We start from the raw sequence: 15,181 nt of genomic DNA on the forward strand, positions 1-15,181 counted from the left end.
ATCAAAGAACGATGATATTGAAATACATGGTTTGACTTTCAACCTGTGTCATTCAAAATCAGCTGTAGATAACTGTGTTTTAAAAAAAATCCATTCTCTCTATGTAATAAACAACTTATATAAGTATTATGCTAATAGAATAAACCTACTAAATAAAATGATTATGTGAAATTATCATCAGTTTTTCTTCCAAGCTGAGGGCAATTGACATGAACCTAATTCTTCTAGCCCAGGGTGAGTGTATTAGTCACTTTCTCATTGCTGGGAAAAAATACCTGACATCCACAAATTAAAAGAAGAAGTTTATCTTACCTCAGTTTGTAGAGGTTTCAATTCATAGTCAGTTGATCCCAAAATAGGGCAGCATGACCGAGGGACATAGCAGAGAGAAACATCTCTTGCCAGAGCAGGCAGAAATGCAGCAGCATCCAGCCTCACTTTCCCTGATATTCCATCCAGGTGACAAGCTTATTAGTTGGAGCCATTTACACCCAGGTTTGGCCTTCCCAGGAGAACTGTGCTAAGCCAACTGGTAGACTAATTTAGCTACCACATACCCTTAATCCATATTTCTACGCTTTCAATATAGCGGTTAGGTGGTAGATATTAACATATGATGAAGAAATAACTTGAGAAGAAAATTTCTAATCAGAAGGGAATCCATGTAGGCTAGAGGAATAATTCTGACTTTGCTGAATACAGGTTGGCTACTACTCCGACCAGCCAATGTCTGGGGGAAGGGAAGGTCAGCCAGGAGAGGGGTCTTTCCTAGTTCCTGCTGCTTTTCCTCTATTGTCAGCATGTCTACTGTGTGCTCTTTGATACACTAGAGAAATCTCTCTGTCTCTCTTTCTCTCTCACTGTTTTGTGCCTTGCCGTTTGCAGCCAGCCATGAATGGCAGCCTGCCATGCCACTCTGCTGTTTGGAGCCAGCCGAGCATGGACTGAAACCTCCAATCTGTAAGAAATAAACCTTTCCTTCTTTCATGTTGGGCATTGGGTATTTTGTCTCAGCAATGAGAGTAAAATGTAACTAAAACAGAATTTGGTACCAGGAGTAGTGCTGTTGCTATGACTGTACCTGACCATGTGGTTCAAGAGCCTTTGAAAATGGACTTGTGTCAGAGTTTGGAAAGGTTAGGAGCTGTCGCCTCAATGCATAGAGCTTAAGCTGACCTATAGAGGAGAGTCTGGTCAGCTCAAGAGACCAGAAAGTGGATAAAAAGCCTGCAGTAAAAATTGGGCTCATGAGGTTTCTGCTGGGAAGGACCACATTGGTTGTTGGACTCCACATGATGTGTGTTATGGCTTGGCAGAAAGTTTGTCTTCAATTTGCTCATCCCAGAGACTTTGAGACTTAGATTAAGGGTAATGGACTGATTAATGTGGCAAAGGAAATTTCAAGGCAGTCTAATGTTGAGCGAGTGGCATGGCTATTGTTGGAGGCTTTTAGCTAGGTTTGTATTGTAAATCAAGAGCAAAGAGCCCAACGAGATGTTTTAAAACATTGTGAGTTTGACCAGAAAGCTTTGGACTGTAAAGATAGAGCTGAGACTTTGACTGTTGAAAAGGAACAGAGAAATAAAAAAGATGGCCTGGCGGCATCCCAGGAAGCAGCAGTCCCATCCTTTGCAGCCTCAAAACTGCAAAAATGAAAGACTTTGCTCAGAGGAGAAAGCCGCAGAGCACCATGCTCCAGAATGGTGACAAAGGCCACATGAGGTTTCAAAATGGCAGCAGCCCGGTTCCAAAATGGTGGCAGATGCACCAAGTTCCAGAATGGTGGAACTTACAGAAGCTTTCCTTCACAATCTGGTTCATGGAGCCTGGCTATCCAGGCACTAGACACCTATAGCCAACAGAGAGATAAGCCTGGCTACTGCTCCAGCTGGCAGCAGACCTTGGTGGCATCCATGTGGCATTGATTTTAGGTGCAAGGAAAATGCACAGATTCTGAGGATAAGATGGCTTCCATCTCAATTGCAGTGTGTCTCTGAGAAGGTAATATGTGAAGATGTAAGGGTGAAGCCAAAGGTGCTGTGGAGACCCCAGAAGTTTGGAAAATACAAGAAAGTGGATCATCCAAGGAAAGCTGCAAAAACTGAGCAGAGAGGGCTGGAGAGAGAAGCTGCAGGAGCTGAATCCTTAAAAGTGCCGTGGAGGTGGAACTTTTGGAGCTTGCAATCAGATTGCTTCAGATGCTAAGCATGGAACTCTAGGATTTAATGTCTGCCCTGCTGGATGTTGGACTTGCTTTGGTTTCAGTGCTTTATATTCTCCTGTTTGTAACTTTTGGAATGGTAATGTTTATCTTGCACCTTTGCATTTTGGAAATGTTTAGCCTTGTTTCATTTGTACAGAAGATTACAGTTAAAAGAATTTGCCTTACATCTTGAAAAACCTTGAGACTTAGACTTTTCAGCAATGCTGAAATTGTTAGGACTTTGGAAACTCTTGGAGATGGACTAAATGTCTTTTGTGAAAAGGATGTGTGCGAGTCTTCATGGACCAGAAGTGGAATGTCATGGTTTATGCAGTGGCCACCACACCTCACATAATATGGATGCAGCTGAATCTAGTGTTTGTGATTGGTTTGTTGTCTAGTGCTGGGATTGATGAAGTGAGTGTTCCACTCGCCCAGGGGTGGAGCCAGGATATGATGTATGGGTGGGAAACAGATGCTAATTTGTGCCTTCCTGTTTGCAGCCAGCCATGAATGGCAGCCCAGCATGCCACTCTGCTGCTTGGAGCCAGCTGAGTATGGACTGAAACCACCAACCTGTAAGAAATAAACCTTTCCTTCTTTTATGTTGGGTGTTGTGTATTTTGTCTCAGCAATGAGAGTGAAAATTAACTAAGACAGTTCTGCCTTATACGCTTAATCCTCTATAGATTTTTGAGAGAGAGTGAAGTAGAGTCTGAATAGTCTCGTCATAGCCAAAGTAGCTACACATGACTTTAATTTTATAATTGTCCCTAATGTGTTCTCTAAATCTGTCAGATTTCATATTTCTCTCTCCTGGATATGGTGAGAAGACTCCTGCCAAATTCTTGGTTTTAGATTCCATAAGTAAACTCTATGTAAATCAATCTCTTTCTGCTCAAATACTTTGTATTCAGATGAAATGATAACATTTCAGTATTTTTTCACATCAGCCTACTTCTGATTGCACCTTGAGACTGAAATCCAGGGACAATCTTGCTGTAATTGGACTTCATGATTTCTTCAGTTTTTCAGCCCTGGGCTTTCAGACCTTCTCTTTTCATAGCTTACATAGATAAAAAGCTAATTTATCCTTTCATTAGTTATTGGACCTGAGCTTCTTTCTGGTAAAATACCCGAGAAAAACCATTTCAAGAAGGAAAGGTTTATTTTGGCTCAAAGTTTCCAAGACTTCAGAATAAGATCCACTGGCTCCAATTCTTTGAGTTGGAAATGAAACAAAACATCATGGTAGTGGAATCCAGGGGAAAGGAGGCTGCTTACCTCAAGGTACCCAGGAATTAGAGAGAGAGAATGTCAGAGAGCAAGGGGCCAGGGACAAGACATGATCCACAAGGGCTTGTCCCCCTGACCTGATCCTTTCTAAGAGATCTCATCTCCTAAGTCTCCATCACCTCCCATAAGTCTATTTAGCTACGAACTCATCAGTGCGTTAACCCACTAATGAAGTTACAGCCCTTTGATCCAATCACCTACCAAAAGCCCAACCTCTGAGCTTTGCTACACTAAAGATCAAGCATTTAAACCATGCAGCCTTGGAAATAGCCCAGATCCACACTATACCTTTTTTCTTTAAATAGTAGCATTTACTATAAGATAAACAGATCCACAGATGTGGGAACAATTCTGAATTTATAATAAATAAAAACTATAATAAATTATAATTTATCATGACTTATGGGTTATGATTTATGGAAGAACATTCAGTTTTGAACATTCAGTTATCTATGTTAAGATAACTTATACTGGTGGTATCTGAATTGAAAATCCTTGAGCTCCTTGGCAGTATTGCTTGGCTGTTCACAAATTTATTCTTCAATATGGATCAACTCCTTTGAACGGTAAGTTCATAATTATAAATGATTTCTTCTCCTCCTTCTCCCTCTTCCTCCTATCTTTACTTTTAGGGATTTGTGTAGTTTGAGACAGAATTTCCTAAGAGTGCTATGAGTCATATTTGTTGATATTGTTGAAGTAGGCTCCATAAAGATTTAAGCAAAATCCTTAGTGGCAAGATATCAAAAGTTTGGGGAACTATCTTAAAACCTCTAAGGTTGCTCTTTATATGGTGTGAATCATAGCAATAAGAACATACGAGCAGTGGCTAACCTTGGAGGAGAAGAGTGTTCTACAAAGGGATGGTTAACCTATAAAAAATTTCATAAAACGTATACCTTTGCTTGCCTGCTTATTCCCACGTGAATGTGTACCATAAAGTCACTGAGATTTCTTAAGTTTGCAAAGACAGATCAGTCTGTCTTCGCTTTATTATCCCTCACAGAAGCCAGAGCAACTGAGAAAGTGTCTCTTAATACCTTTGAATCAGAAACTTTTGCAAAAATAAAATAATACTAAATAGCAACTGCTGGTCACACATACCACCCACTAACGTAATCACAGAACATTCTAGAAATCATTTTTTCTCATTGAAATTTTTTAATTTAGCTTTTACACGTTCCAATTTTCCCTGGAAAAAAAGATTTCTCATTTTAAAACAGAATTAAACTGGAACCTAGTCCTTGCTAAGAGGCACTTATTTCATAAGATAAGATAGTGACCTCCTGGTCTGACAAGAAACATCATTTCTGACACACACATGTTCTTATTGCTATAGCTCACATAGAATAAAGAGCAAGTGAAATAAAACCAGAGTTTTAGCAATATGATTTTATGATATTGTATGATGTGTCAGTAACCGCCCACATAGCTACTTCTAGATTTATACTGTAAATCTAACAGGTCTGTGTTTTTAGTGAACTGGGAACTTTATAGTACTTTTGGTCAGTAGCTTTTTATTGAGAAGCTAGTACTAGTGTTTCCCCAACAGCCAACTTGCTCCAGGCTGACTGAGAAGCAAAATCAGCTACTTCCTCTTGTCTTTAAAAGAAGCCTGCCTCCAGTATTTCATTGCAGTGATACAAAGCAAACTAGTACACTAACTATGATTATGAACATGTTGGCTTTGAAAAATCATTTCATATAATAATAGATAGCCTATTGCTTTATTATTTGTAATTTTTTTATAGTTTTGGTTATCAAAACAAGGGATTTTCTACAAATTGAAACAAAAGTAGTTATATTTCAGTAAGAAGAGCTCAATCATTATCCTGTAGGCAGGAAAGAATATTAAGCAATGGTTTGAAAAACTATATGTTAAAATAAATAGACAGTGTGCCACTGGGAATGATACCCTGCAATCACACCATAACACAGGCCCACATATAGTCACACTACTTAAATACTGTGGATTGTATTCACCAAATGATTACTCCTAAATTATAGGATAATTATAGTCCACTCCTTAATTGCTGGAGCAGCATTACATTTTCCAACTTTAAATATGAAATAGTTATTGAAAATATTACTTTTGCTCTAATGGAAACAATATGTATTTTAACATGGAGTATCATAAAAGTAAGCATCATTCTCCCTGCATAACATATACATAATAAATTATGGGCCCAATTATTTTTCTCTACACATTAAGTGGAGCTAGTGTTTCTTCTGTAAAACAAATAAAAACAGAACATATTTCTTTTGTTACTATCTTAGGAAAGTCCTCAAAAGAGACAAATATTGATGCCAGACTATTCATAAATAAAGTTAATTTTGTCTCTTTATGAGGTATTCATAAATCCTTCTTAAATCTTTGGCTGAGGAGGCTCATCTCTCATCTAACTTATATCATCCAGTTATTGTGACTCAACGAGAAGGATAAAACACAATTCCTGCGTCTGAGGTGCTTTCTGTAGATGGTAGCAGGCCAGGTCTACAAATCTGGAAAAGGTGAAGACAGCCTTGAGCGATATAAGGAATACACAGGCAAAGTGATTTAAAATTTTAAAAAGGCACATTGAGGGTAGAATTTGTAGAGGAAACCCAGAAAGAGGTACATACAGAGTTTTCAAATGATGTAGAATTTAGCTGGGTTGGGAACTAAAGTCTTTCATGAAAAATTTGCCAGCAGTCTAAACATTTTGGCCTTTAAATACTTAAATAACTTCTGCATGTGTTCCAATTCTAGGAAATCTCAAAAAGCAAAGTTTCTGATTAGAAAGTCACCCTGATTAGAAAACAGAGGGGCATGAGGGCCACAGAGGCCTCCCTGACTGGATGTAGCCCAGAGAGAAAGAGACATGACTGAATGGCTATGCCCTGGAAGGCCTGGGCTTTCTTTAGCCAGGCAGAGTTGAACGTGTGGAAGGATGCAACAACCCAGTGTTTGCATGGGTTCTGACAATTTGGAAATAGCAGGCTGCCTTGGGAGGGGCAGAGATCAATTTTTCCCATGTAGTTTAAAGGTCAGAAATGTAGGAAGCAGGGCATCTTCATAATGATCCCATCTCTAATTCACATCCAACTTCAATAATGCCAATGTCTGCAGATATGTGATGCCTTATGATGCGCCTTGTCATTGACATGTACCAGTTCCCACCATGTTTAATTGTCAGTGCCAGGTAAGGAAACTCTCCTGCCACCCAGAGGTAACCAAGCCATTATTTCTCAAAGACAGAGCTGTACCAGTGTTAGTCACAGGTCTGATCAAAACACAACTGGCCTGCCGTGCTAAGGGGGTTCCCTTTAGTTTCACACAGTAGAAAACCACAGGAACAGGTTACCCACCATCATATCCCTGTTGAGCTTCCCATTGAATGTAAAGTCTTTCTGAGCTTTTTATTCACTTCTGTTAGAAGGGGCCAACTGAAAAAGAAAAGGGCACGCACTATGTGTTCCTGAATAAACAAAGTTTTCTTCCTTTCTGTTGTGAATGGGCATTTGGCATGGAATAGGCAAAGACAGAAGCCCATGGATAAGACGGAATGAACAGTATTGAGAATGTTATGGCTTGTGTCTAGATGTCCCCCTAAAGCCTCATGTGCTCACAGGTGGGAGTTTGCAGGGGTGGTTGGATCTGGAGTTTGTGAAGAAAGATTAAAGGTGTCTGATAACTGAATTATTATTATTCCACCGGGTAGTTTAGCATAGTTCAAGGTGTGTATAATAGGAAGGCTGACCTTGAGTGCTGGTGGCATCAACCAATAGGCTTGTAACCTGGATGGAATATAAAGAGACAGAAGAAAGGCAGGCTCGCTGCTTCATTGCTTCCTGCCTGCACAGCACAAACAAGGTTTTTCTCTGCCATGCCTCTACACCATACTGCCCTGCCTTGGAGCCAGCTGACTATGGACTGAAATTTCTAGAACCAATAGCTAAAATAAACCTTTCCTCCTTTAACTTCTAGGTGTTGCGTCTCAGCAACAAAAATTAGGACAGGCGCCAGATGCTGTTGGGCAGTAAGGAGTAAGAAAGAGGACTCACACTGCTAGGAAGGCTCTCCAGGTTGAGAGACTAGGAACATGGCTATGACAGTCCTCGTAGCCTGTGCAGTCCAGATGCCTGCCTTAGCCAGGTTATCCTTCCTCTGTGTTTAGCAACTGCCATGGGCGCTAGAGACAGGAGATATTCTCTACTCATTATAATTACCAAAGAATAAATACAGGAGATAGCACAATTTCTAGTAGAAAGACCAACCCAAAGAGAGAGGGTGGAAATATCCCCCAGAAAATAGGATGTCAAAAGCCCAGACCCGGTGGTTGATGAAGGTATAACCAAAAGCTATAGCTTTAAGAATTACGATAACGTTATTCAGGGTACCAACTGGTGGTGGAGTTGGAAGGAGGAAAGTGGGTCATGGATGCTTCTGAAGCAGCTGGAAAATAAACATCAGGAAAGTTAATCAACAGAAGCAGGCTTTTGGGAAAGGATAACCAATTTGGTTTGGATCATGTGAAGCATGTTATTGATTCATTAGACAAGAGTTTCAACTCTCTTAGATTCAGGGTCATTCATACTTGTTACAAAAGCAAATAGATCAAAGAATGCTTTTAAATTTGTTTATTAATATAGATAAACTGTAAGTAACACAGGTTGTTTTCAGCATAATACAGGTATCGTACATTTCTCCTGATATTTAAGGATTGTTGGCTGGATTAAACACAATAGTGGGAGAATCTGGAATAAATTGCACTGCTAGTAATCAGCAAATTCAACCCCACTTAACTGATGAGGAACTGAGGACGAGAGAGGGTAATATTCACCACTCTACAAATGTTGAGGTCATTCACTGTGTACCAGGCACTTGCTTAGTGTGGGGGATATAAAAGAAAACAGGGTATGTTACCCGTACTCAGGGGGCTGTTAGTTAGAATAATGGAGAAGGGTGTCCAGGAGGCAGGAAATTGTCCCAGAGCGTAATAAGTGTCATGGGAAAAGCATGCTCAAGATGCAAATGCAACTCATCTAGCCTTAAGAGTAGTTCTTGCGTCTATTTTTTTTTTTTTTCTTTTCTTCCGGTACTGGGGATCAAACTCATGACCGCCTGCTTGCAGGGCAGGTGCTTATGCCGCTGAGCTAAATCCCCAGCCCCCTTTTAGGAGCAGTTCTTACAGAAAGTTATGTGCAAGCCGACTTGGTAAAGATGAGCAGAAGTGAGACAGACAGGTAGGTTGTGCAATAGAGTCCCAGGCAGGCTATGGTGAGGAAAGCCTAGTGCATTTAATACCTGAAATAGTTAGAGTGCAAGGTGCAAGGGAATTCTAACTCTAGATTTGGGAGAGGACAGTCTTCTGTGCTATCTTAGAACATTCTCTGCCCACTGACTGAAAATTCAGCACAATAATTTGTACTCTTGCACAGAGGAAGCATATACATGGCCCAGGCTTCTCCAAGTATAGGCATTAAAACTGTCCCAACTTTTTGCTTACAATTATTTTTTCCTCTTTCCTTTCCCCTTTCAAGAAACCATTAGTTTTTATTAAACCCTTTTAATTCCTCCCAAAATATTAATATCCATCAGGTCACACCATAAAGCTTATAAGTATAGAGGAATTTTAAAGGGATCATTTTGTTAGCAGCCAAAGGTACAGGGGGACAGGAAGAGGGAACTGTCACCCTGGTACAGTGAAACTGGGGCCATGCTTTGTACTACTGCCATCAACCCTTGACAATACTAGTACTAAAACACTCGTCTCTGCCAGGACAAACTTCTCATGCCAGCCCCCACCCCTTCTTGTATCACAGCACTGACTGTTCGTAGCAGCAAACCCAACCAGTTTCCTTCAGTGCGCACCGCCCAGTAGCCAGAGTCAAATATATGAACAAACCCTCATCAGTGTTCATCATCTCTAAATGATCTTCAGGGACCGTGAGGGGTCCTCGCATCCCAGCCGTCTCAAAGCTCTTCCCGCCAAATTCCTGCTGCTCACCAGATACAATCCTCGCTCATGCTCTCGGGCTGGGCCGTCTGGCACGTGCTCGGAGGGGTGAACACAGAGGGGTCTTTAATGCCCAGTTGTACATCAAAAAACCGCGTGGATAGAACTACACTGAAATTGTGGATGAAGGTTTCTTGGACAGGATAACAATCCTTGGCTGTATAGACCCCAATCCAGGTTTCATCTATAAAAGAAAAAAAAAGTGACATTTTCAGTGACCAGAGATGTGCCAAAATGGACCCAACCTAAAGTGTATCGTTTTAACATTTCCCTTCAAGAAATTTTTCATTTTCCAGAACTGAAAATTGAAGCCATCAAACAATAATTTCCCATTTTCCTCTCTGCCTGGTTCCTGTGAACCTCCATGCCACTGTCTGCCTGTGTGTATTGGGTTCCTCACATAAGTGGAGTCAGGCAATGTGTATCCTTTGTGGTTGCTTTATTTCTCTTAATATAATGTCATCAAGATTTATTCATATTGCAACACATGCCAGAATTTGCTTCCGTTTTAAGGCTGAATAATATTTTGCTGTGTGTATAGAGCACATTTTGTTTTTCCACTTATCTGCTGATGAACATTTGGGTTATTTCAAGCTTTTGGCTGTTGGAATAATACTACTATGAACACACGTGTTAAAACAGCTGTTGGAATCCCTGCCATCAGTTTATCCAGAACTGGAATGGAGGACCATCTGGTGATTTTGCTTTTTTGAGAAAATTTCATATTGTTTCCCATGTCATGAATGCCTGTGCATTTCTTTAAAAAGGTGAAAGATTTATACAATCTGAAGAGAGACCAGAATATTTGCCTGCGCATTTAAAATGATCTCAGAATTATAGGGAAGAGCTTCACGTCAGACCAGGCCAGTCTGACACTCAGAATAATGGAGAAGACTTGGTCACTGCAATTTCAGAAGTAATGTACCTTGGTAAAATGCCTTATTACCATGTTTCAAACCACAGGATGGCCAGAAAAAGTCAAAACCCAAGGCTAAGCCCAAAAGAGTCAAAGGGGCAGAAAAGTCGATGGGGAATAGAAGGCTGATGCTGAGATCCCAGTGTCACATAATTAGCAAGATGTGTGGGCATTTAAATGGGCTTTCAACTATTTAACCTTGTAATTTCCCCATCAACTTCCTTTAAGTGACTTAACTCTCTCCTCCCACCCCACCCGCACACCTAGGTGCAACACTGAATCCTTACAGGTTCTGGCCGACTTCCTGTTGGACCACTCCTGGACAGTGATTTGCTCCTGGGGGCCCCCAATGGAGTACTGGTCTTCAAAAGTGGAGTTGTCTGGAATGTCAAGAGGGTCCCAGGTTTTCGTCAGGGGGATCTTTGCGCACTGCTTGGTGGCTTGTTCAATCTGGAACATCACTCCATCCTTATAGAGCAAAATATATTCAAATAATCTGGAAAGGACATTAAAAGAAAATAATTCAGAACTTTAATGCTTTAATCATCATATTTTCGGTGAAGTCCTGTGTAAAGTCCAAAAGCTGATAGAAAATACCTTTATAATTGAAAAAGATTTGTTTTTCAAGCAATTTTTTTACAGATTTATTTGCACCAAACAACCTGAATAGGAAATAACTAAGTTTCAAAGGTCAAGAAAGAATATTCACTGGACAAATTCTTACCAGTTGCCTATTACACGGTAGACTCTGGCTTTAGGATGCAAACACAAGAAAGACAGAGCCCTGAATTTGCATCTGGTTTGTGATCTTTCCTTGCCCCACAATGCACAGGCAAGGATTTGACTCCCAGTTTGGTCAAGCTTTTGTTGCAATACTATGTAAAAAAAAAAAAAAAAATTATAGCAATGCTCTGAATATAAAGCACAAACCTGGTGAGGATGAGCAATGGGTGGCACCTCACTGCCTTAAGGGCCTCTCCTTGGTGAGAGATGAAGTTTGTGGTACACAGCTGCCCAGAACACAGATGCTCCTCATGTTCCCAAGAAGGCTGAGTACCAAGCATTGAGTTTGAGGAACCTCTAGAGCAACTGGCTTCCCTAAGATGATTCTGCCTACAAGATCTCAGCCTGCATCCCTTCCCTTCTGTGCAGAGACCAGAGAGAGAGAGAAAGAGAGAGAGAGAGAGAGAGAGAGAGAGAGAGAGAGAGAGAGAGAGAGAGAGACACTGCAGCTGCTGGGGTCCATCTGTTGGCACACATTTCACTGCCAATCCAAAACTCAAGCCACTGTGGTATCTGAGCAGAGTGGATGTGGCAGCCTTATCTCAAAAAATAGAATTCCCAATAAGGTACGAGAAGGAAGAGTTTAGAGAGAAGCTCAAACAAATGAAGATAGATCACAGCGGAGAGGGCTCTTAGCTCAATGGGAGAGCTCCTGCCCAGCAGGCGAGGACCCTGTCCACCTCCCAGCACCAAAAACAAACTAGAGGATACCCACAAAGGATATGTGTTTTGTGACTCATTCTGCTAGAGGAGCATTCCTGGAGGGTGTGTGCTTATTGTTCCAAGTCAGAATTTAAAACTTACTCTTTTCAAAAAAAAAAAAAAAAAACTTTATAAACAATAGCTGTATGGTTTTAAAAAAAAAAGGTTTTCCATAAGCTAGTACAGAGACATGCACATCATCTTATCTTATACACTCAGATATATAGTGCTTAGTCCAAAAAAGATGAGACGTGATCAACAAGAATACAAAATAGTAATAACAACTGTTAAAGGTGGGAGTCACTGCAGAAAGAAATACAAATGTGCATTTTGGATGCTATTGCTCAAAAATGGATTCATTTCCTGCAACATGCATGCGGATTCCACAGAAAACTCCATTAATATTTTGCAGGAGCTAAGGTGGGGTAATCACTGTCTCCTTACAGCCAGTTAAGTCCCTGACACATTAGAGCCTTAACCTTTATTGAAGAAATACAGAAACTTTCATAACAACTTGAGAGCACAGTACATTCCTAAAAATAGCAATCTGTGCCCACACACAGGTCAAAAGTATCTGAGACACAGTTGATGACATGTGGGCCACTCCCAGAGCAGCTATGCTATGCAACCTCAGTGTACAGAGGTTCATTGACTGTTCTCCACACCGTTAGTATCTCCATTCCATGCTTTCTCCAGTCCTTGGAGCCCAGGCTAGGATGTTACTATTAGCTTCTCCTGATACTCTAGCCATGTGTTTCTCAAAGTGATCATCACCTCCTGAAGGATATGCAGCTATGTGTGGGAGAAGAAGTAGGGTCTTCCTGAGATGGTTGTCCTTACATCCAAAATCCACAAGATGGCAGAGGTAGTACCCTGGCAGCCATACTGGTCATCCATGACCTGGCCAACCTCACAACAGCTTACAGGACCACGGGTGGGCATGTGAGTCAATCTTGACAATCAGACTCTCCTCTGACCTTTGGGAGCCTCATGAAAGGACCACAAGTCAATCTCCTTATATACCTGAAAACATTACATGTTAACCTGCAAGCTGTGGGTGGCTATTTCTCACAATATGATCTGTGTTTGAGTAAAGAAAAGCACTAGAATCTGGGATTCCAATAACTGTTCATTCCCTAGAGAGGCTTGGAGAGGCCTCTTCAGAGTTATAATGAGCTGCTTTTATTCTCACAAACCTCCTTGCTTGGCTTGCAACTTTTCATGGTACTTATGACCAGGACATAGAGTTGAACAGAGTTGACACCAGGCTCTAAGCACAGCCTCATGTAAGAGCTAGTATCTTAGTCAGCTTCCCATTACTATGATAAACAACTTACAGGAGGACAGGGTTATTTTTGCTCATGATTTTGGGGTTTCAGTCCACAGCCGCTTGACCAATAGCTTTGGGGCAGTGGCAGAGAAGAACATCACAGCAGAAACACAGTAGATGGAGCTGCTCACCTTTTGGCAACTGTCTTAGTTACTTTATGCTCGTCGCTGAGACAAAATACCTGATGCCCAAGTTGGGAAAGGAAAGGTTTATTTCTTACAGTTTTTGGAGGTTTCAGTCCACACTCAGTTGGCTCCCAGGCAGGAGGGCATGGCTGGGCCGCCTTCCATGGCGGCTGCAAACAGCAAACAGGAACTAGCAAAGAGCAAGACACACCTTCTTCCTGCCATTACATCACATCCTGGCTCCACCCCTTTGTGGGTGGAGCACTGACACCATCAATTCAAGCACTAGACAATGAACCAATCACAAATGCACAATTCAAACTCATGAGGCCTGGGGGACACAGACATAAACCATGACAGCAACCAAAAGCAAAGTGAGACAGAAGAACCTAGGGTCCACTATTGCCTTCAAGGCCACACTACCAGCGACTTCACTTCCTCCCACCAAGCTCCACCTCCTCAAGGTGCCATTACCTCTACCATGGGGTACAGATCAAGCCTTCAACTCACAAGCCTTTAGGGGGCATTTATGACCCAAGTATAACAAACTTGCAGGAAGCTGTTCAGGGACAACCATTCTTGGCACTCTATAGGAGCAAGACCATCAACCTGTGCTCAGTCATCTGCAGCAAAAGGGAAGGGGAGCAGGAAAGGAACTCTGCCACCATCATGGTTTCCCTGAAGCCAGCCATGCCCATACACAGAAGAAAAGTTACTTTAAATTGAGAACTGCAGACCTGAAACCATAATCAAAAAATATTAATACTGGCTAAGCCTAGGTCATCAAGCACATGGGTTATGCTCAGTAATTTTCTGATTTTAAAATTTAATTTTTTAAAAAAGAGAACATCATCTGTAGTAAGGTTAATTTGACTAGGTTGCTAAGTAAAACTAAAAACTGAGGACTTCCAGGAAGATGGCAGAACGGTGAAAGAGCTCTCTGAGATTTAGTGTTCAGATACTGGAATGTAGCAACATGGGAAGGAGAAATAACATCTTTCACAATAGCATCCAAAAAAATGAAATACTTAAGAATCAAACTAAAAAGGATGTAAAAGATCTATAAGTAGAAAACTATAGTATTCTGAAAAAGGAGATTGAAGAGAATATCAGAATATGTAAAGATATCCCTTGTTGTTGGATAGGAAGAATCAACATGAAAATGGCCGTACTCCCAAAACTGTTATATAGATTTCATGCAATCCTGATCAAAATACCATTAGCATACCTCACAGATCTACAGAAAACATTACTAAAATTCATTTGGAAACAGTAGAGACCTATAGTAGCAATCCTGAACAACAAAGGCAAGACAGGAAGCATCACAATTCCTGACTTGAAACTATGCTGCAAAGCTACTGTGATAAAAATCAGCATGGTACTGACAAAACAAAACAAAACCCCAAAAACCAGACCTGAAGATCAATGGGATAGATTAGAAGATGTAGACACAACTACAAACACACTGATCCACTTTATCTTTGACAAAGGGGCTAAGCATGATCAGTGGAAGAAAGATAGTCTCTTTAATAAATGGTGCCAAAAAAATTGGCTTTCCACATGCTGAAGACTGAAACTAGACCCAGGTCTATCATTATGCACTAATTAAAGTCCAAATGGATCAAAGATATAAATATTAAAACAGAAACACTAAATCTACTGGAAGGTGGGCAAAAATCTTGAAGACATAGAGGTAGGAAAAGAGTTCATGAACAAAACACAAACATGGGAAGTACTTCAAAGAATCAGCAACTGGAATCTCATTAAAAAGTTGCTGCACATCGAAAGAAATCACCAATAGAGTGAAAAGAAAAACTACAGAAGGGG

The 15,181-nt window shown here is 40.8% G+C and overlaps 1 protein-coding gene across 1 annotated transcript in view; it reads right to left on the reverse strand.

Annotated features, from left to right (window-relative positions):
• Positions 1-8,104: 8,104 nt before the first annotated feature.
• The window catches only part of Epdr1 (ependymin related 1), a 38,071-nt gene continuing 30,994 nt past the window's right edge, over positions 8,105-15,181 (reverse strand). The window contains exons 2-3 of the mRNA XM_003470086.5: positions 10,702-10,910; positions 8,105-9,682 (exon numbers count right to left, since the gene is read on the reverse strand). Coding sequence (XP_003470134.1) covers positions 9,486-9,682; positions 10,702-10,910 — 406 coding nt within the window. The 3' untranslated portion in view covers positions 8,105-9,485. The remainder of the gene's footprint in view (positions 9,683-10,701; positions 10,911-15,181) is intronic.

Source organism: Cavia porcellus, unplaced genomic scaffold (genome assembly GCF_034190915.1).
Source record: "Cavia porcellus strain 051 isolate PalLab524CR breed Dunkin Hartley unplaced genomic scaffold, mCavPor4.1 scaffold_23, whole genome shotgun sequence".
In the NCBI taxonomy this organism is placed as follows: domain Eukaryota; kingdom Metazoa; phylum Chordata; class Mammalia; order Rodentia; family Caviidae; genus Cavia; species Cavia porcellus.